Here is a 23,190-nt window from a genome sequence, read left to right on the forward strand (position 1 = left end):
GCCTGGGAGCTGCTGAATTTGAATCCACCAATCAGAGAGGCTGTTTACGTTTTCCCGCCAAAACAGGTGCATCTTTTTACACACGCAGCACAGAGACATAGACCTGCTTCTTTCAGTTTATTTCACATAGTGAGGATTCCCCTCAAACAAATGACCATAATTTCCTAACCATAGGGGCTAGAGCGGTCATTCTTACACCGTTTTGTTCAGAAGAGATGGGGGAATCTTCAAGTGTTGACAATTTATCATTAAAATATGAATTTTTAGAGATATATGACATGGATGACTTGTTGACTTAGAAGCCACGAATTCCCCAATATGCAAATTTGAATACCTGGAGCCCACATACATGATTGGCTGGCTGGGAAGCTGTGCAGGCCCTGATTTGTGGATTTGAATTCCTCAGCCCTCAGATATGATTGGCTGGCTTAGAAGCCATGAAGGCCCCAATATGCAAATTTGAATGCCTCAGGACACATATATGATTGGCTGGGAAGCCGTGCAGGCCCTGATTTGAAAATTTGAATTTCTCAGTCCTCACAGAGGATTGGCTGCCTGGGGACCTGGCAGAAATATATAGAAATACTATGATTAAGCATAAATACTACATTTAGTAGAAATACTATGTTTTAGCACAAATACTATAAAAAGCAGAAATACTATAATTTAGCAGAAATACTATATTAAGCACAAATCCTATAAAAAGCAGAAATACTATATTAGGCACAAATCCCATAAAAAGCAGAAATAGTATGATTAAGCATAAATACTACATTTAGTAGAAATACTATGTTTTAGCACAAATAGTATAAAAAGCAGAAATATTGTAATTTAGCAGAAATACTATATTAGGCACAAATCTTATAAAATAGCAGAAATAGTATTATTTAGCACAATAGTAATAAGTTAAACAGAAAAATTGGAAAAGCAAAATGGACAGCTGAAAAAATGCTGAACATGCTGAGGGTCCCTCAAATATACTTGTTAAATGAAAAAAATCAGCAAAAAAATGCACAGGGAGAGAGAAGTAAGTTTCTAGGTCAGCCTGGGAGCTGCTGAATTTGAATCCACCAATCAGAGAGCCTGTGTACTTTTTCCCGCCAAAACATGTGCCTCTTTTTACACACGCAGCACAGAGAGGCACAGGATTATTGCAGCCTATTTCTCATAGTGAGGACTCCCCTCAAACAAATGACCATAATTTCCAAACCGTAGGGGCTAGAGCGGTCATTCTTACACCGTTTTGTTCAGAAGAGATGGGGGAATCTTCCAGTGTTAACAATTTATCATTAAAATGTGAATTTTTAGAGATATACGACATGGATGACTTGTTGACTTAGAAGCCACGAATTCCCCAATATGCAAATTTGAATGCCTGAGGCCAAATATATGATTGGCTGCCTGGGAAGCCGTGCAGGCCCTGATTTGTGGATTTGAATTCCTCAGCCCTCAGATATGATTGGCTGGCTTAGAAGCCATGAAGGCCCCAATATGCAAATTTGAATGCCTCAGGACACATATATGATTGGCTGGGAAACCGTGCAGGCCCTGATTTGAAAATTTGAATTTCTCAGTCCTCACAGAGGATTGGCTGCCTGGGGACCTGGCAGAAATATATAGAAATACTATGATTAAGCATAAATACTACATTTAGTAGAAATACTATGTTTTAGCACAAATCCTATAAAAAGCAGAAATACTATAATTTAGCAGAAATACTATATTAAGCACAAATCCTATAAAAAGCAGAAATACTATATTAGGTACAAATCCTATAAAAAGCAGAAATACTATATTAAGCACAAATCCTATAAAAAGCAGAAATACTTATATTAGGTACAAATCCTATAAAAAGCAGAAATACTATATTAGGCACAAATCTTATAAAAAGCAGAAATACTATATTAGGCACAAATAGTATAAAAAGCAGAAATACTATAATTTAGCAGAAATACTATGTTAGGCACAAATCCTATAAAAAGAATAAATACTATAATTTAGCAGAAATACTATATTAGGCACAAATCTTATGAAAAGCAGAAATAGTATGATTTAGCAGAATAGTAATAACTTACAAAATTACAAATATGGAGGCATATTGAAACACAAATGCACAGAGGGACACACAAACACAGGCTCTAATCCAGTCAACCAGTCTAACTATATTCAATTTAAATCCTACAATGACATGCTGCCAAATAAGGGCAGGGTCCTCTCTCTCCCACTAAACACACACACACACACACACACACACACACACACACACACACACACACAGACAGACACAGAGGGAGAGAGCTGCCGAATTTAAATCCACCAATCAGAGTGGCTGTTTACGTTTTCCCGCCAAAACAGGTGCATCTTTTTACACACGCAGTACAGAGAGGCACAGGATTATTGCAGCCTATTTCTCATAGTGAGGACTCCCCTCAAACAAATGACCATAATTTCCTAACCGTAGGGGCTAGATCGGTCATTCTTACACCGTTTTGTTCAGAAGAGATGGGGGAATCTTCCAGTGTTAACAATTTATCATTAAAATATGAATTATTAAAGATATTTGACTTGTAATGCACCATAACTGAGTAGAGCGAAGCAAAAACTGCCTTGACTTGCCCTCAAACAACGCTTTCTAACTCGAAATCTATTTGGAGTATCGATATCATTCTTTCACCGTAAGAGACAGCAGGCTTTGGTGAACAATCATGGAAATTTTCAGGTCTCTGTGGATATCCAACAAAAAGTTATGACGAGAGAAAAAAGTGGTTCATTTCCACAGTTTTAAATCTGAAGAAATCTGAGCGAAGGACAAATTTCCTACCCTCAAACAAGTCCAACTCATTTCAGAACGGTAATAGGTGAGAAAGAAATTCTTCAATTGTGAGCGTCAGGAGTGTCTGAAGATATACGGGGACAAGCCTCATGTCTTAACTTTGCTTCGTTAAGGAGATATGACGATTCGAATATGCCTCTCATTACAGAAATCCACCGATGATTTTGAACAAGCTCTCCATTGACTTTATATGGAGAGTTTTCCGACATTGTGTTGGTCTGAGGAGATTTGCGAAAGTTCTATGAATACCACAACAATGATAGTGACATTTTCTGAAAGCCAGCAAAAATACCTACGTTTTGATGTATAATTTGTGGAAGTTGAGTGAAAATTGAGCAAGTAGCAGGAAGTTGTTCGGACATGAAGTGACAATTGCAAAACCTTCAGTGGCACACTGGAAGCCAAGAGCATAGCAACCATAACAACGCATGTATTTTGTGAAAAATCACAATTTTGCAACTCAAAACTTTAAGAGGCATAAAAGTAAAACAGTAAAAGATTTGAAAAAGCTGAATCATACATGAATAGCCCAATAATTTGTGAACATTTTAAAGTTTGAATGGTTGTTCTAGGCAAAAGTGTGAGGAAGTAGTTAAGTTTCAAAAACAAGCAAATTTTAGCAGAATTGCAGAAGTTTCCCATTCATTTCAATGGGACAAATTAAAGGAAAAAAGCTTAATATTTTAAAAAGTATAATAGCAAAAAATAGCAAAAGTCATAGCCGGAATAAGCAGAAATAGCAGAATAGTTTAAAATTTGAACGGTGAAAATAGCACAAAAATTGTGGAAGTAGTTCTACGGCGAAAAGTGTACGGAAGCAACTTGAAGAATAATAATAAAGAACTAGAAAAATTTGCATTTCCTGCGAAAATGCAGTGTGGATGCTTAAAGCTGAAGCTGTATGCAAAAAGTAGCTGAAAAAGCTGAAAAGTTGCAGAAATTGTAAAAACTTTGCAGAAGCAAAAGAAGTTTGCTAAAATGGAATAACTTAGCAGAACTGCAATATCTTAGAGGAAACATAATACTTGGCAGAAATACAATAGCATAGCAGAATTTAGCAGAAATATTGTAACTTACCAGAAACATGATAACTTCTCAAAAATACAAGAATTTAGGAGAAATAGTATAAGATAACAGAAAGAATATATTTAGCCAAAAATACTTAAACATTACAGAAACACTATGATTTAGAAAAATAGTACAACAGAGCAGAAATATTGTGATTTACCAGAGACACTGTGATGAACTATGAATATTGTAATTTTAAATTGAGACTATGTTTTAGCACAAATATTATAATTTGGCAGAAATACTATAATTTAGCAGAAATACTATATTAAGCACAAATCCTATAAAAAGCAGAAATGGTATGATTAAGCACAAATACTACATTTAGTAGAAATACTTTGTTTTAGCACAAATCCCATAAAAAGCAGAAATACTGTACTATGATTTAGTAGAAAAACTATAATTAATCAGAAATACTAAATTTAGCAGAAATACTATATTAAGCACAAATACTATGAAAAGCAGAAATAGTATGATTAAGCATAAATACTACATTTAGCAGAAATACTATATTAAGCACAAATCCTATAAAAGCAGAAATAGTATATTAAGCACAAATCTTATAAAATAGCAGAAATAGTATGATTTAGCACAATAGTAATAAGTTAAACAGAAAAATTGGAAAAGCAAAATGGACAGCTGAAAAAATGCTGAACATGCTGAGGGTCCCTCAAATATACTTGTTAAATGACAAAAATCTGCAAAAAAATTTATTACAGCCACACAATCACAAATATGTACACATGAGGAAACACACATGCACAGAGAGACCCACACACAAGATCCAATTCAGTCAACCAGTCTAAATATATTGAATTTAAATCTTAGAATGAGATCATCCCATTAAAAGCCTTTCTCTCTCTCTCTCTCTCTCTCTCTCTCTCTGTCACACACACACACACACACACACACACACACACACACACACACACACACACACACACACACACACACACACACACACACACAGGGAGAGAGAAGTAAGTTTCTAGGTCAGCCTGGGAGCTGGTGAATTTGAATCCACCAATCAGAGAGGCTGTGCACTTTTCCCCACCAAAACAGGTGCATCTGTTTACACACGCAGCAGCACAGAGAGACACAGGATTTTTGCAGTCTATTTCTCATAGTGACGACTCCCCTCAAACAAATGACCGTAATTTCCTAACCGTAGGGGCTAGAACGGTCATTCTTACACCGTTTTGTTCAGAAGAGATGGGGGAATCTTCAAGTGTTGACAATTTAATATTAAAATATGAATTTTTAGAGATATATGACATGGATGACTTGTTGACTTAGAAGCCACGAATTCCCCAATATGCAAATTTGAATGCCTGAGACCACATATGTGATTGGCTGGCTGGGAAGCCGTGCAGGCCCTGATTTGTGGATTTGAATTCCTCAGCCCTCAGATATGATTGGCTGGCTTAGAAGCCACGAAGGCCCCAATATGCAAATTTGAATGCCTCAGGACACTTATTTGATTGGCTGGGAAACCGTGCAGGCCCTGATTTGAAAATTTGAATGTCTCAGTCCTCACAGAGGATTGGCTGCCTGGGGACCTGGCAGAAATATATAGAAATACTATTATTAAGCATAAATACTACATTTAGTAGAAATACTATGTTTTAGCACAAATATTATAAAAAGAAGAAAAACTATAATTTAGCAGAAATACTATATTAAGCACAAATCCTATAAAAAGCAGAAATACTATAATTTAGAACAAATAGTATAAAAAGCAGAAATACTATAATTTAGCAGAAATACTATGTTAAGCACAAATCCTATAAAAAGCAGAAATACTATAATTTAGCAGAAATACTATGTTAGGCACAAATCCTATAAAAAGCAGAAATACTATAATTTAGCAGAAATACTATATTAGGCATAAATCCTATGAAAAGCAGAAATAGTATGATTTAGCAGAAATACTGTATTTAGCACAAGTACCGAAAAGTACCAGAAATACTATGATTTAGCAGAATAGTAATAACTTATTGAAACACAAATGCACAGAGGGACACACAAACACAGGCTCTAATCCAGTCAACCAGTCTAACTATGTTCAATTTAAATCCTACAATGACATGCTGTCAAATAAGGGCAGGGTCCTCTCTCTCCCACTAAACACACACACACACACACACACACACACACACACACACACACACACACACACACACACACACACACACACACACACACACACAGGGAGAGAGGACTAAGTTTCTAGGTCAGCCTGGGAGCTGCTGAATTTGAATCCACCAATCAGAGAGGCTGTTTACGTTTTCCCGCCAAAACAGGTGCATCTTTTTACACGCGCAGCACAGAGACATAGACCTGCTTCTTTCAGTTTATTTCACATAGTGAGGATTCCCCTCAAACAAATGACCATAATTTCCTAACCATAGGGGCTAGAGCGGTCATTCTTACACCGTTTTGTTCAGAAGAGATGGGGGAATCTTCAAGTGTTGACAATTTATCATTAAAATATGAATTTTTAGAGATATATGACATGGATGACTTGTTGACTTAGAAGCCACGAATTCCCCAATATGCAAATTTGAATACCTGGAGCCCACATACATGATTGGCTGGCTGGGAAGCTGTGCAGGCCCTGATTTGTGGATTTGAATTCCTCAGCCCTCAGATATGATTGGCTGGCTTAGAAGCCATGAAGGCCCCAATATGCAAATTTGAATGCCTCAGGACACATATATGATTGGCTGGGAAGCCGTGCAGGCCCTGATTTGAAAATTTGAATTTCTCAGTCCTCACAGAGGATTGGCTGCCTGGGGACCTGGCAGAAATATATAGAAATACTATGATTAAGCATAAATACTACATTTAGTAGAAATACTATGTTTTAGCACAAATACTATAAAAAGCAGAAATACTATAATTTAGCAGAAATACTATATTAAGCACAAATCCTATAAAAAGCAGAAATACTATATTAGGCACAAATCCCATAAAAAGCAGAAATAGTATGATTAAGCATAAATACTACATTTAGTAGAAATACTATGTTTTAGCACAAATAGTATAAAAAGCAGAAATATTGTAATTTAGCAGAAATACTATATTAGGCACAAATCTTATAAAATAGCAGAAATAGTATTATTTAGCACAATAGTAATAAGTTAAACAGAAAAATTGGAAAAGCAAAATGGACAGCTGAAAAAATGCTGAACATGCTGAGGGTCCCTCAAATATACTTGTTAAATGAAAAAAATCAGCAAAAAAATGCACAGGGAGAGAGAAGTAAGTTTCTAGGTCAGCCTGGGAGCTGCTGAATTTGAATCCACCAATCAGAGAGCCTGTGTACTTTTTCCCGCCAAAACATGTGCCTCTTTTTACACACGCAGCACAGAGAGGCACAGGATTATTGCAGCCTATTTCTCATAGTGAGGACTCCCCTCAAACAAATGACCATAATTTCCAAACCGTAGGGGCTAGAGCGGTCATTCTTACACCGTTTTGTTCAGAAGAGATGGGGGAATCTTCCAGTGTTAACAATTTATCATTAAAATGTGAATTTTTAGAGATATACGACATGGATGACTTGTTGACTTAGAAGCCACGAATTCCCCAATATGCAAATTTGAATGCCTGAGGCCAAATATATGATTGGCTGCCTGGGAAGCCGTGCAGGCCCTGATTTGTGGATTTGAATTCCTCAGCCCTCAGATATGATTGGCTGGCTTAGAAGCCATGAAGGCCCCAATATGCAAATTTGAATGCCTCAGGACACATATATGATTGGCTGGGAAACCGTGCAGGCCCTGATTTGAAAATTTGAATTTCTCAGTCCTCACAGAGGATTGGCTGCCTGGGGACCTGGCAGAAATATATAGAAATACTATGATTAAGCATAAATACTACATTTAGTAGAAATACTATGTTTTAGCACAAATCCTATAAAAAGCAGAAATACTATAATTTAGCAGAAATACTATATTAAGCACAAATCCTATAAAAAGCAGAAATACTATATTAGGTACAAATCCTATAAAAAGCAGAAATACTATATTAAGCACAAATCCTATAAAAAGCAGAAATACTTATATTAGGTACAAATCCTATAAAAAGCAGAAATACTATATTAGGCACAAATCTTATAAAAAGCAGAAATACTATATTAGGCACAAATAGTATAAAAAGCAGAAATACTATAATTTAGCAGAAATACTATGTTAGGCACAAATCCTATAAAAAGAATAAATACTATAATTTAGCAGAAATACTATATTAGGCACAAATCTTATGAAAAGCAGAAATAGTATGATTTAGCAGAATAGTAATAACTTACAAAATTACAAATATGGAGGCATATTGAAACACAAATGCACAGAGGGACACACAAACACAGGCTCTAATCCAGTCAACCAGTCTAACTATATTCAATTTAAATCCTACAATGACATGCTGCCAAATAAGGGCAGGGTCCTCTCTCTCCCACTAAACACACACACACACACACACACACACACACACACACACACACACACACACAGACAGACACAGAGGGAGAGAGCTGCCGAATTTAAATCCACCAATCAGAGTGGCTGTTTACGTTTTCCCGCCAAAACAGGTGCATCTTTTTACACACGCAGTACAGAGAGGCACAGGATTATTGCAGCCTATTTCTCATAGTGAGGACTCCCCTCAAACAAATGACCATAATTTCCTAACCGTAGGGGCTAGATCGGTCATTCTTACACCGTTTTGTTCAGAAGAGATGGGGGAATCTTCCAGTGTTAACAATTTATCATTAAAATATGAATTATTAAAGATATTTGACTTGTAATGCACCATAACTGAGTAGAGCGAAGCAAAAACTGCCTTGACTTGCCCTCAAACAACGCTTTCTAACTCGAAATCTATTTGGAGTATCGATATCATTCTTTCACCGTAAGAGACAGCAGGCTTTGGTGAACAATCATGGAAATTTTCAGGTCTCTGTGGATATCCAACAAAAAGTTATGACGAGAGAAAAAAGTGGTTCATTTCCACAGTTTTAAATCTGAAGAAATCTGAGCGAAGGACAAATTTCCTACCCTCAAACAAGTCCAACTCATTTCAGAACGGTAATAGGTGAGAAAGAAATTCTTCAATTGTGAGCGTCAGGAGTGTCTGAAGATATACGGGGACAAGCCTCATGTCTTAACTTTGCTTCGTTAAGGAGATATGACGATTCGAATATGCCTCTCATTACAGAAATCCACCGATGATTTTGAACAAGCTCTCCATTGACTTTATATGGAGAGTTTTCCGACATTGTGTTGGTCTGAGGAGATTTGCGAAAGTTCTATGAATACCACAACAATGATAGTGACATTTTCTGAAAGCCAGCAAAAATACCTACGTTTTGATGTATAATTTGTGGAAGTTGAGTGAAAATTGAGCAAGTAGCAGGAAGTTGTTCGGACATGAAGTGACAATTGCAAAACCTTCAGTGGCACACTGGAAGCCAAGAGCATAGCAACCATAACAACGCATGTATTTTGTGAAAAATCACAATTTTGCAACTCAAAACTTTAAGAGGCATAAAAGTAAAACAGTAAAAGATTTGAAAAAGCTGAATCATACATGAATAGCCCAATAATTTGTGAACATTTTAAAGTTTGAATGGTTGTTCTAGGCAAAAGTGTGAGGAAGTAGTTAAGTTTCAAAAACAAGCAAATTTTAGCAGAATTGCAGAAGTTTCCCATTCATTTCAATGGGACAAATTAAAGGAAAAAAGCTTAATATTTTAAAAAGTATAATAGCAAAAAATAGCAAAAGTCATAGCCGGAATAAGCAGAAATAGCAGAATAGTTTAAAATTTGAACGGTGAAAATAGCACAAAAATTGTGGAAGTAGTTCTACGGCGAAAAGTGTACGGAAGCAACTTGAAGAATAACTAGAAAAATTTGCATTTCCTGCGAAAATGCAGTGTGGATGCTTAAAGCTGAAGCTGTATGCAAAAAGTAGCTGAAAAAGCTGAAAAGTTGCAGAAATTGTAAAAACTTTGCAGAAGCAAAGGAACTTTGCTAAAATGGAATAACTTAGCAGAACTGCAATCACTTAGAGGAAACTGTAAAGCTGAAGCTGTCTGCTGAAAATAGTTGAAAATAGCTGAAGAAGCTGAAGAAATCAAAGTCAGTGTTTAAAAAGTTGTTGAAATTTTAATAACTTTGCAGAAGAACATCAAGTTAGCAAAAATGTAATAACTTAGCAGAAATGCAATAACTTAGAAGAAACATAACAATTCAGCAGAAATGTTGTAGTTTACCAGAAGCTACAACTTAGCAGAAATGTAATAATTTATTAAAAAATTAATAACTTGGCAGAAATATTACAACTTACCAGAACTGCTATAATTTTGCAGAAATGTAATTATTAGGAAAAAAATGTATACAGATAACAGCTGAAAACGATGACGTAACCTCAAAGTTACTTGTTTAACTGTGAAAAATGACCAGAAACATTAGAAAAGAAAGAAAACCAATTCAATTCAATTTATATAGCAACAAATCACAACAAAAGTCGCCTTAAGGCGCTTCATAGATACAGAGAAAAACCCAACAATCATATGACATATGACCCCCTATGAGCAAGCACTTTGGCGACAGTGGGAAGGAAAAACTCCCTTTTAACAGGAAGAAACCTCCAGCAGAACCAGGCTCAGGGAGGGGCGGCCATCTGCTGCGACCGGTTGGGGTGAGAGAAGGAAGACAGGAATACCAGCCAGCAGATAAACTGATGTGAAACAAAACCAAGGTAAAATTGCAGAATTTACACAGTTGGTGAAAGGTAAAAATGGCAACAAAAAACCCCCAAACAAACAAACAAAAAAAACAAACAAACAACATTTAGTTAATAAGTGCACAAGATGATTCGATGATAAATATGGTACCAATCTACAAAATACTGTCGAAATGAAGTCCACATTGTGATATATTTCAGGTGTGGAGAGTCACAGAGCTAAACAATCGATGTGCATATTTAAAGAATCAAATAAAGAACATTGTTGTGGAATAAATTACAGTGAATAATAATCACTGCCCTGCGTTAGAGAGTGACTTATGATGATGTATTAATTGGCTTAACTTTACCTCTAACAGCTTTTCACATAGTGCTGTGACCAGGGTGAAATCCATCATAAAGTAACTGTAAACAGTAGAACCATTAGCATGAATGTTATGGTTCTACTCTGATCAAAACTCAAGTCAGCTGTGTGACCTGATATAAAATGATAAAGAGGAACACATATAAATGACCTTTATGAACTTTTCAAAATGACTTTATATGTCTGACCCATTATCTATATATATTAGAGCAGATGTGGAAAACCACTGTTAGACCTACTCTATACTAACACAAACACAGTCAAAAATTCATTGCTAGTGTGACATGTGGTCCTTTTTGCCTTTGACCAATGATATGCTGGTTACTTGGACCAGTTTAGTATTTGCTGTCACAGAGGAATGTTAACCATAAATCCAAAAGACAAAACTGAAAAAATATGTTAATTGCAAACATGTTTTTGCTTAGTAAAAGGATTGAAATTACATGGAAACTGTCACCTTAAAGCCTCATTGTAAATATCATCACAAACAGATGTTTTCCACACGGTTAACAAAGCTCCACCACATCCAATCACTGCATATAAATCTAAAAGAAAACAACAACAAATAAAATGTAATTAACACAAGTGAAGTCTAAGGAGCTTGGAAAGAAAAGCGTCTGGACTTCTTTGAGTTCCTTGAAGACGTTTCACCTCTCATCCGAGAAGCTTCTTCAGTTCTAAGGGTCAGTTGGTGGGGAGTCCCAGATTTAAACCCAGTGGGAGTTTCCCCCCAAAGAGGGACAAAGAACCCCCTGATGATCCTCTACCTAATCACATGAGCCAAGGTGTGAAAGTGGGTGTGGGTCCCAATCAGCCAGGGTTTCGGGTGAGCTCATTGTGAAACCTGGCCCCACCCTATCATGTGATTTCCTGAGGTCAGGAAATCACCCACGCCCACTCCCAGGATGTGAGTGGACGTTACGGTGTCTGGGGAGGACGTTACGGTGTCTGGGGAGGGAACTCAAAACTGGATTATAGATGGCAGACAGTTGGTGTCGTAAACCACCGCCTCTGTTTAAAGATGGTCGCTCACAGTGGACATAAATGGCTTCTTTCACTCCTCCATCTGTCCAAAATGTGAACATTGGCATCCTCAAAGACTGACCTTTGTCCTTTAGATGCAGATGAACTGCTGAGTCTTGTCCCGTGGAGGTGGCTCTTCTATGTTGTGCCATGTGCTTGTGAAGTGGCTGTTTGGTCTCTCCGATGTAGAAGTCTGGGCATTCCTCGCTGCACTGTACAGCGTACACCACATTGTTAAGTTTGTGTTTAGGAGTTTTGTCTTTCGGGTGAACCAGTTTCTGTCTGAGTGTGTTACTGGGTCTGAAGTACACTGGGATGTCGTATTTGGAGAAAACTCTCCTGAGTTTTTCTGATACACCGGCTACATAGGGGATGACAATGTTGTTGTGTCTGTCTTTCTTATCCTCCCTCGCTGGTGTCTGATGTTCTTTTCTGTGAAGCTGGAATGCAGGCACACTGGACGAGCTTATTCTAAAAAATACAGAAAAAGGAACATTTTATTTGTGTTAAGGCCTAAAAACTACAAATAAGTTATACAATGAACAATATTGAAATACCTTATAGGTGCTGCAGGCCATATAACCAGAATCCAGAGCAATCTCACACTCACATGATGGTGAGGAAAGACATGAGCTCTGCAGTGAGGTTTGAATGTCTCAGTTGGAACACTGAAGAACTCAGAAGACAGCAATACCTGCACAGAGAGACAGAGTAGAAAAAGCATAGATTTGTAATCCATAATGTGAATTAAAACTCAAAAAGTGTCAACAAGTATAATCATTTGAGTGTGGAATTATTTATGCAATAAACAGGATTTAAATTAATTAATTGAATTAAAAAACACTGACATTTTTTTTTATCAAAGATAAAGAATCATACCGCTCTCTGCTCTGAGGATCACTGAGCATCTCTGACAGGAAATACAGTTTCCTCAGTATGAGTCATCATTGATGGTCTCAGAGGTGTGTAGTGTGGCAGCATGATGATGGTCTCCAGATCAGGCAGGAGGTCAGGTGATGGGTGTGTCATCTTCTCCATTGAAGACACACTGGTATGGCAGTTCATAACACAGCAGTCTCCTTGTGGCATGTAGTTATCTGTGCAGTCCAGCACTGATGGATCAAGTTTGGCTCAGCAGTTCATGAAGATGGTGTTAAGATGTTGTTGTTTCAGCTGAGGATGGTGAAGTTTGAAGGTTTTGCCACAAAGGAGACTGTGCCGTGTCTGAAAAAATATATCTACAAAACAAGTGCTTTTAACACCACCCACCCAGCTCAGCCCCCTAGTGTCTATGTAATGCTGGTATGGGGTGTCGGTTACTAAGTCTAATTAGTACATAGGGGATGACAATGTTGTTGCATCTGTCTTTCTTATCCTCCCTCGCTGGTATCTGATGTTCTTTTCTGTGCATCTTTGCTGACTTTATCAACGCCCAATTAGGATAGCCACACGTTTTGAGTGCTTCCTTTACATGTGTGTGTTCCTTCTTTTTCCCTTCAGGCTTAGAGGGAACATGTTCTGCCCGGGGGGGAGGGATGTGTCCTAATTACTCCAAGTTTGTGTTCCAGAGGGTGATGGAAGTCAAAGAGGAGGTACTGGTCCGTGTGTGTGGGCTTCCGGTAAACTTCAATGTTGAGTTTGCCGTTCTCTTCAATGTGCACAGCGCAGTCCAGGAAAAGCAAACAGTCGTCCTTTGTGTCTTCCCTGGTGAACTTGATGTTTTTATCCACGGCGTTAATGTGCGCAGTGAAGGATTCCACTTCTTGCCTTTTGATTTTGACCCAGGTGTCGTCTACATATCTGTACCAGTGGCTGGGTACTCTTCCTTTGAAAGAGCCAAGAGCCTTCCTTTCCACTTCCTCCATGTAAAGGTTGGCTACAATAGGTGACACGGGGGAGCCCATGGCACAGCCATGTTTTTGCCTGTAGAAACCCTCGTTGTATTTGAAATATGTAGTGGTGAGGCAGAGGTCTAACAGTGTGCACATCTGATCGGGTGTGAAGTTGGTCCTGTCTTCCAAGGAGCTGTCTTCTTGCAGTCGTTTTCTGACAGTCTCCACTGCCTCTGTAGTGGGTATGCAAGTGAAGAGAGAGACTACATCAAAGGACATCATGAGAACCTTCACAGACATGACACAAGGGAAGACTTTTGATTTAATAACTAAGCTTAAAACAAGTGTTACCTTTGAATATTTGTGGGAAAAATCTGATGCTACCCCAAGAATACAAAGCCACACTGGAAATGATGACAGGCTTGCAGCCCTCTGTCTTCCTGGAGTGAGGTGCCCGATCAGTAGAAGTGAATTGACAGAAGTCAGTGTCTGTAAGAGTGGCCAAACACTGATACTCTGTCCACTTGCGTAGAGTCTAAGAAGCTGGAATGCAGGCACACTGGACGAGCTTGTTCTAAAAAATACAGAAAAAGGAACATTTTTTTTGTCTGTAGAAACCCTAAAAACTACAAATAAGTTATACAATGAACAATGTTGAAATACCTTATAGGTGCTGCAGGCCACATAACCAGAATCCAGAGCAATCTCACACTCACATGATGGTGAGGAAAGACATGAGCTCTGCAATGAGGTTTGAAGGCCTCAGTTGGGACACGGAAGAACTCAGAAGACAGCAATACCTGCACAGAGAGACAGAGTAGAAAAAGCATAGATTTGTAATCCATAATGTGAATTAAAACTCAAAAAGTGTCAACAAGTATAATCATTTGAGTGTGGAATTATTTATGCAATAAACAGGATTTTAATTAATTAATTGAATTAAAAACTGACATTTTTTTTTATCAAAGATAAAGAATGATACCTCTCTCTGCTCTGAGGATCACTGAGCATCTCTGACAGGAAATACAGTTTTCTCAGTATGAGTCATCATTGATGGTCTCAGAGGTGTGTAGTGTGGTAGCATGATGATGGTCTCCAGATCAGGCAGGAGGTCAGGTGATGGGTGTGTCATCTTCTCCATTGAAGACACACTGGTATGGCAATTCATAACACAGCAGTCTCCTTGTGGCATGTAGTTATCTGTGCAGTCCAGCACTGATGGATCAGGTTTGGCTCAGCAGTTCATGAAGATGGTGTCTGAAAAAATATATCTAACAAAACACGTGCTTATAACACCACCCACCCAGCTCAGCCCCCAAGTGTCTATGTAATGCTGGTATGGGGTGTCGGTTACTAAGTCTAATTAGTGCATCAGAAAGCGGGGGCTACACCTAAAGCCCACACTTTTTGATGTCTTTGTTTATTAGCAGCTTTTTCCAGCTGCTCAGAGAATTCTGACTTGGCCTTTATCCACCCAAACCCAAACCCACCCGGATAAAGGCCAAGTCAAACTCACACACCATACCAGCATTACATAGACACTTGGGGGCTGATCTGGGTGGGTGGTGTTAAACTGTAGTCGGGAACTTTCAGAAAACTATCCATTTACTTCTAAATCAGTTTTTATACATATTCTGTAAGCTGTACTAATGTTTTTCTCTACATAATGTATCATTATAGACATCTCTGGTAGCGTAAAGATAGTTTATAACTTTTGACATTTTTTACCTGTAAAACATGATAAGCAAAAACTCATTCATCACAAAAACTTTTGATTCTACAAAAGCTACTATAATCAAGAAAATATAATTGTCTGTATTTATTCATGTGACCCATAATAAATACCTGCATTTAGGTGGGATTTATTTATTTACTATTTCATATTTTCAAGCCCTTGGAGGGGAAGATCTCGTTTGTTGAGCTACATACGTCACAGTAAAAAGATTTAGTCATTTAAAACATGAGAATAAAAGAAATGATGTTGGTTTAATAAATGTTGCAGCACATTTCAGATCAGAGGTGCATGATAGCAGATGTTCTCTGCTCTGCATGAAGTTCAGCAATGATTTGGTGAAATGATTAATAACATTGCAATAAGAAAGGGTCTTCTGACAGACAGAGTAGGGAAGACCCTTTTTTCAATGAAAAATCTTTTTCATGCTCTACAATCAGTAAACTCTGTAACAAACATGATCTGTAATTGTTTCAAAACTCACCAGACGACTTCATGATTGGCTCGAGGACAGGACACAAAAGACAGGGTTGTGGTAACTGTAATATGATCTCAGAACACCTGAATACAGACATTTCTGTGGCTGAGAAATAAAAATGAGGTCAAGCAGGGTGTTCTTGTCTGTAGTGGCAGAAGTGATCAGCTGTGAATACCCTCTCGACTGAAACTGCTCCAGAATCTGTTTTCTTCCACTCTGCAACTGGTTCTCATTAAAATCTCCACACACAATGATTGGGTGACAGTCCATTATTTCAAGTGAATCTAAAAGACTTACCAGGTTTTGCATGAATGGTGTCAAACTGTAGTCAGGGGGTCTGTACACAACAGCAATGAGTGCAGGGAATGGAGCCTGAACCTTCAACACTAAAAACTCAAGATCAGTGACATTATGCAGATACTGTTTTACCTGAACCTGAAAATGATTCCTCAAATACACAACAACTCCCCCACCACTTCTGCTGGCCATGTGAGGAAAGTTTGTGTAGGACACATGTCTGTTGCGTTTGAACATGGTGTAGCCGTCCAAATGAAGACTGTCTGCAACAAAGGAGCCTTGAAGGTGAGACTCAGTGAGACACAAAACATCTGCTAAACACATTTCATGATGACTCTTGATGTCACTGATGTGAGATGGCAAACCCTCCGTATTGTGATGGATCAGTGTAAGAGTGTCAAGTCTGCTGGCTGTTTCTCTGACCTGAAGAAGAGGCATCATTTCCTCAACACTGGCTTGTCTCATGGTTTGGAGCGCTGCAGTTACCTCAGGATTGGCGTAAATCTTTTTCTCATCCAAGTCCTGCAAATAGAGTCCACTGAGAGACGTCACCCTGCTGAGAGCAACATAAGCCATACCTGGTTCAAAAATGTTCTTCATTGAAACTACAGCTGTCTGTGTTGTAAGACCCTGAGTTTTGTGAATTGTGCAAGCGAATGCTAGCTTTACAGGAAACTGTCTGCGTACTGCTCCTTTAAACTTCAGACTCTCCTCTGCTCTCTCAATGTAAACAAGATCATCAGATGCTGCATTAGCACTGCGGTTGTGTCTCATAGGCTGCCGGTTGTCCATCCTGAGCCCCAGTTTAATTATGTGTCCATCATTTTCAGATCTCACCACCTTTACCAGTATACCAAAAGCACCGTTGACTAAACCGTTTAGTGTGTCCAAGTTTCTGGTCAGCATGACTCGAGCTCCTTCAGCAACATTCAGAGTGTCAGGTAAATCATTTCGCCCACCTGTAAATGGTTTGTCTCTTCGTTCCATTCTGCCTGTACATTTATCCTTCTGGAAATCGTCTGCATTGATGATTATGATGTTTGAATGAAGCTTCTTCAGGGTATCTGTGTTGTGGGATTCCACATTCTTGTTGGTGGCATAAATGTGTAAGACCTCAGTTGGACATTCTTCTGGTGCAGTCACAGCCTGTGACAACAAATCTCTGTCGCACTGAGAAAGCTCATCTGTCTTTTCTTTGACTCTAATCCTGTTCAGCATCTCTGCAAAGGCCACATCATCTTTCTGACGCATGATCTCGGTTAGAGTGATCATCTGAAAATGCTCCTGCCATAGGTCAATCTGTTCTGGATCGTAAACACAGAGAGGTTTAGACTGTCGCACTGGTGGCAGCTGGTAAAAATCTCCAACAGCTAAAACTGACATTCCACCAAAAGGTCTCTGAGTGCCTTTGATTTGTTTCAGTCTTGCATCCACATAAGCAAAAAGGGGTTTTGAAACCATTGAAATCTCATCAATAACAATAATTTCAGCATTCATCAGCTCAGATCTGACTTCATCCAGTTGGTTACCAAGTCCTTGAATGGGTGGTTTCAGACTCCTGGGTAGTTTCAGTAGAGAATGTAACGTAGAGCCACTGATAGAAAAAGCTGCTGTACCGGTAAATGAAGTCAGTAAAACAGTTGGATTTGATATGTCAGCTTCTTCTGCATTAGCAGGCAGTCTGCTCAGGATCTTTGATGCTTCAGAATGAATACACTTAATCAGATGTGACTTTCCAGTTCCTGCACCACCGTTGATATAGAAGAAAAATGGATCTGGGTTCAAACCACAAACTCGCTGAATACACCAGTCTCTTATGGCATAGAACACGCAGGCCTGCTTCTGGTTCAGATTCTGATACATTACACGTACCACGGCTGGATCTACTGCAGGTTGTTCTCTGACGGCTCTGATCTTTGTTACAGCATCAGACTGACGACTGTAGTCGGGAACATTCTCCTGTTCGTTCTCATCATCAGAATGTCTCTCAGGAAGATTCTCATCGCATTGCAGCCTCACAACTTCAGATTCAGGAGCAAGATTACACCATTCATCAATCACAACATCCCTATTTTGTTCAAACTCTTCCAGTGCACTCTCAATATCCTCAGAGTTCTTCTCATACTTGTCTTTATTTCTTTTCACAACCCTTTTCACAGACTCACTGTGGTCTGAACATGGAAGTCGTACAAAACCTGAGTTGTAGAAGGACTGATAGGTTTGGAACCCTTGTGGTTTCAGTTCCTGCTCTGATCTGTGTGGAAGGTAAAGTCTCAACAGTCGACCATAATATTGCTCAGGATCTTTTTCCTGTGAACAGTGGTAATATCTGATTATAGCTGGTTTATCATTCTTTCGCCTTTGTACAAATCCAAGCTGGTTTAGAAGAGGAAGCACATCTTTTCCTTCATTTGGACCACTCACCAACCTGCACAAGGCAGCAAAATCAGCCAGTGACATTTCCTCATATTCTGGGGTCTCAGGTCTGCATTTGTATTTATCACTCAAACTTGTCATCCAAATATTACAACTGTCGTGTGTTGTGCTTTCCAGGAAGCTCATGGGCCGACTCATTTTTACTGGGTTATCATCTGTTGGTACAAATACAACACTGCGGGAACATTTTTTCATTTTTAGGCCACAGACTCGAGTCACACACTCCTGTGCGCTGATTTCTCTCTTTTTTGAGTAAGCTTGCATCACAGCTCTCATTTCATCACATTCATTGACGGTGTTCTTATCAGAGTTGTCAATAACTGTCTTCAGGTATTCAGAGAGGCCAGATTCTTTCTTTGTTATATATTTACAGAGGTATTCTATACATGAATAGGCATTCAAAATGAATGAGACATCTAAATTAGAGTTCCAGGCTTCAAGCAGGTCTGGGTTGTAATTGTTGATCCAACACTCATTTGGGTCACGTTTCAGAATCAGAGCTGTTTTCTTGTTTATGTCTTGGAGGCATTGTTCATACTCATTCATTGTTAAGTTGCATCGTGACAGAATCTGCTCTATGGTGAGGGAAGCAGCTTCAGGTTCCTTCAGCAGGTTCAACAAAGGTCTGAGTTTGGCTTTTGCAGCTTCAGTGTCTGAATCCTCATCCTGTCTCACAATCATTGTTCTTGTGGCTGGTGGTTTGGGAAACCCAAATCTACAACCAGAGTTCACACTCTTAAAGCATGTCTTTGTGTGGTTTTTGCTGTGCTTTTGTAGCTCAGTGACTTTTTTGTGCAGTTCAGGTTGTTTTTCTGGATCAGGGAGTTGAGCTGAGATGTATCTGTCCACAAAGTCACAGACAGTTTGGTCATCATCCACATCTGCTTCTACCTTTTCTCGAATCCACAGCAACATGTGTATATGTGGACTACCTCTGTGCTGGAACTCAACTCTGTAAAAGTAATCAATGATCTCACCAAGGGGCTGTGCAGGAGAAAAAAGCAAATCTCTGAACAAAGCCTCAACACGTTTATCAAACATTCGCATGGTGGTTACTGGATTTGATCTTAGAATTTCACACTTTTCTGACCAGTCCAGGGCTTCAAAATCAACCTCTTCACCTTGCTGTCTCTTTATTGCTTGAATCACTTCAGGCCATCTCATCTCAGCAGCAGAGAAAGTGACAAAGAACTGAGGTGTTCCTATTTGGCGAACCATGCTGAATAGATCTCTGGTAGTTTTCTGCCAGTAAGCTGGAGTTCCTCTGAGTGGCTGCATAAATCTGATTGCATCTTTATTTCTTACCAGCTTCTCTACTTCTGTCTTACTTTGTAACATTCCTGATGTGATTTTGCGTCCATCTTTCGTCATAGTTTTACCTTTCCTTAGCTGTATTGTCATGCTAGAATTAGCCAAGTGTATTTCAGTGACAAACTGTGAGAAAAACAGGTAATTTGTGTCTTTAGCAAATCTTGCATCAATGTTGAAAAGCCTTGACTTGAAGTATGCACTCGGTGTGAGCTTGAGACGTCTCTTTTCATCAAGTGTATTCTGACCAGTAGGAAACTGCACAGGAAATGCCATGGCTTCCAAATGAGGAGTTCTGAAGAAGCTAACAGGATTGTTTCTTTCTGCAGGAGCCACACAATATGTGTTATCAGTGAAACAGAGAATCTCTTCTGAAATGTCAACAGGCTGCAGACAACTTTCTAGAGCAAAACCTCCATTGTTCAAATCACTTTCTGGTTCATCTGGATTTTGTTCCTCTGGTTGTTCATCACAGGATTGCATATTAATATCTTGGTCACTTTGAGACTCACTTTCACACAAAAGGGCATCTTTTTCATAGTTGTCAATTTCCATTAAATCTGCTTCATTATAATCATCACTTGCCATGCTGGCTTCATCACTGCTGTCATCATCAGGTAACGTTGGATCACAAAGCAATGCATCATCTCTGATAACAATATCTGTGTACTGTGGATGAATTTGTTTCAGTTTACGCAGAGCTTGAATGAGTTTAGACCAGGTGACAGTCTGGAACAGCTGATGGCCTTTGTAGCACAGTCGTCTTTTCAGCTTTATCCTCATGATCTGTGATTGGCTTCTGATCCTCGGTAAACTGTCAACTGTTTGTTGGACCTCAGATGGTACACACACCACATTACCACGTATGAGTCTCTGTCTCCCCTTTGGAAGAGGAATAATCTTAGCAAATGGTATGCATTTGGCAATCAGATGTCTCTCCAGAATGTTGAGATCACACAGTTCAGCTGGAATATCCTGCAGTTCTAAACCATTAACAGCAGCAAGCCTGGGCATGCATCCACTTTTGAGGGAACTGTGACACGTGTGACAAATATACTCTTTTTTTCTCTCAACAGGAAAGCTGCAGTGATCATGACATGCTTCATCACACACATGAACAAATTTACCAGTTAGGCACTGATGAGCTACAGTCTGGTGTTTTGAGTAATTTTCTCTTTTGCAGATTTTCACCTGATTAGGAAAAGAAGCTTTTAGACAAACAGTACAAACATAAGATGGTGCTGACTTAATGTTAGATCTGAAACGAGATATGGCCTCATTCATTAAAGTGTTCTCTGGATGACACTGTAAACTCTCAGCTGGTCGATGCATCTGGCGATATTTCCGTTTTATATTCATTGCACATCTGATATTATGCATCTGTCTGAAAGAAAAACTGTTCCAATATTTTACTCTCATTCGTTCTCTCATATTGCCCTTGTGTTGTTGCTGAAATTGTTTTTCTTCTCCATACCGCTTTGTCATATAAGATCGTTTTTTCTGTTTAAAATCTTTGCTTTTTTTATATAGGTTATATACATATGACCTCATGTAAGCTTTATGTTTCTCTCTGAATCCAGCACAAGTTCTGTATATTCTTCTTATACGTTCCTTCTGCTTTTCTCTGAATAGGGGATTGTCTCTATATGTCCTTATGACACGTTCTCTTTTTCTCTCTCTAATTTTAGCACTTTCTCTATATATCTTTCTCAAATGTTCTCTGTGTTTCTCCTTATAGGTAGCATTTAATTTATACAGCTCATTTTTGTACAGACTCCTTTTATGTCTGTGATCAGGATCATTACACTTCTTAGTTGAGTTTTTTTTCTTTGTCTTGAAGCTTTCATCAAACCTGTACATCTGCCTTTCTTTCGTCTTCTGATTTTCCTTTCTCTGTGGTACTTTTTCTTGGGCTAATAATCTTCTCCTCATTTTTTGCCTTTCCTGTTTATTACGTTTCAGCAGTTTATCTGAGAGTTCCTCTGTTATCTTAGTTGAACTGGAGGCACTGTTTGAATCATTCTGAGGAACAGAATCTGGTGTTACCTGAGTTTCTCTCACAGAAGATGCAGAGGTTTCCTTTTCAAAATAATCAGAAGGATGATGTTTATTTCTGGGAGCAGCTGTCTCATTTGAAGAATCAACTCTGGATGACATTACTTCACTGGTTAAATCTTTGGTCACAGGTTTCCGTGTCTGCTCAGTGTATATTTCGGAGTTTAATTCATGAACACGTTCATTTAAAGCTGGTGCTGGTGCACTTGTAGCTGTTTGTCTGTATTCGGTGGTTTGATTAGCATCTCTTTGGTCAGCAGCGTTTTCACTGTGAAACTCGATGGGCTGTAGCTCATAAGTGCAGCTTGGTGCGATGCTGAACATTCTGTACAAACGTTTGATCCTGTCAATCATGTCATTAAGACGTGTGAATTTCAACATAACTGCAGTTCCACCACTTACACTTAGCGACAATGGCATACCAGTAGACTTACGTGGGTGAGGGTCAAAATATGCATATTCACCTGAAGTCAGCCTGCTAACAGCGATGACTGTTCCTCCCATGACTAGCAAAGCATAGCGAACGTCTGAAGCCAAACACTGTAGTCCCTGTTCAAGGCTCGGAAAGTGATCTGTACCATCAAATGTGCCGTAATGAGCAAACTGAGACATGTCGACTTGATACTCGTGTCTGCGGCTGGTAACAACTGAGGGAAGTTCATCGCAGGCTAGAAACACGCTGTTCACAAACCTCAGTCTGGCATCTGAATAGACGGCATGGCCTTTGTCCAACACACGGTTTAGATCTGCTCTGGTAATAAATTCATCCTCGTGTAAGAATGACAGGAAAACCAAACTGTTAGCCATGCATTGCTGATTCCGGTACTTTCCATACCTAGGAGCGGCCTGGCTTCGGGAAGCACAGACGCTACTCACTCGTGGACGACTTTCACTGTTTGTAACCTGTACATGAGACTGTCCTGGAGCTTGTCCATCATGCTGTGTTTGTACAGTTAGCTGGGGTTTAGTCTGGATTAGCTGCATAACTTCAGGCTCTGGGACAGATACTGAGGG

General features: G+C 39.0%; 1 protein-coding gene across 4 annotated transcripts; it reads right to left on the reverse strand.

The window, feature by feature from the left end:
* Positions 1-12,597: 12,597 nt before the first annotated feature.
* Positions 12,598-19,040, reverse strand: LOC308384282 (ATP-dependent DNA helicase PIF1-like). 4 transcript variants are annotated; one of them, XR_013969297.1, is made up of 3 exons: positions 14,853-19,040; positions 14,534-14,670; positions 14,228-14,444 (listed from the first exon to the last, which is right to left on the reverse strand). XR_013969297.1 is itself a non-coding variant. In XM_080862768.1 (3 exons), the coding sequence occupies exons 1-2, from the start codon at positions 19,006-19,008 to the stop codon at positions 16,530-16,532; spliced, it is 2,319 nt and encodes a 772-aa protein (XP_080718894.1). In that variant the 5' UTR covers positions 19,009-19,040; the 3' UTR covers positions 16,306-16,417; positions 16,510-16,529. The 4 variants fall into 4 exon arrangements, 2 of the variants coding, with proteins under 2 accessions (XP_080718893.1, XP_080718894.1); XM_080862768.1 differs by lacking the exons at positions 14,228-14,444; positions 14,534-14,670 and having other exon boundaries at positions 16,306-16,417; positions 16,510-16,640; positions 16,801-19,040; XR_013969296.1 differs by lacking the exons at positions 14,228-14,444; positions 14,534-14,670; positions 14,853-19,040 and adding exons at positions 12,598-12,732; positions 12,918-13,547.
* Between the last annotated feature and the right edge of the window lie 4,150 nt (positions 19,041-23,190).

This window comes from Rhamphochromis sp. 'chilingali', assembly GCF_963969265.1.
Source record: "Rhamphochromis sp. 'chilingali' genome assembly, chromosome: 2".
Lineage (NCBI taxonomy): Eukaryota > Metazoa > Chordata > Actinopteri > Cichliformes > Cichlidae > Rhamphochromis > Rhamphochromis sp. 'chilingali'.

Bases quoted from the DNA above. Each gene is read 5' to 3' on its own strand.
- LOC308384282 (XM_080862767.1), bottom strand. From the start codon at position 19,008: ATGAAAAAATGTTCCCGCAGTGTTGTATTTGTACCAACAGATGATAAC.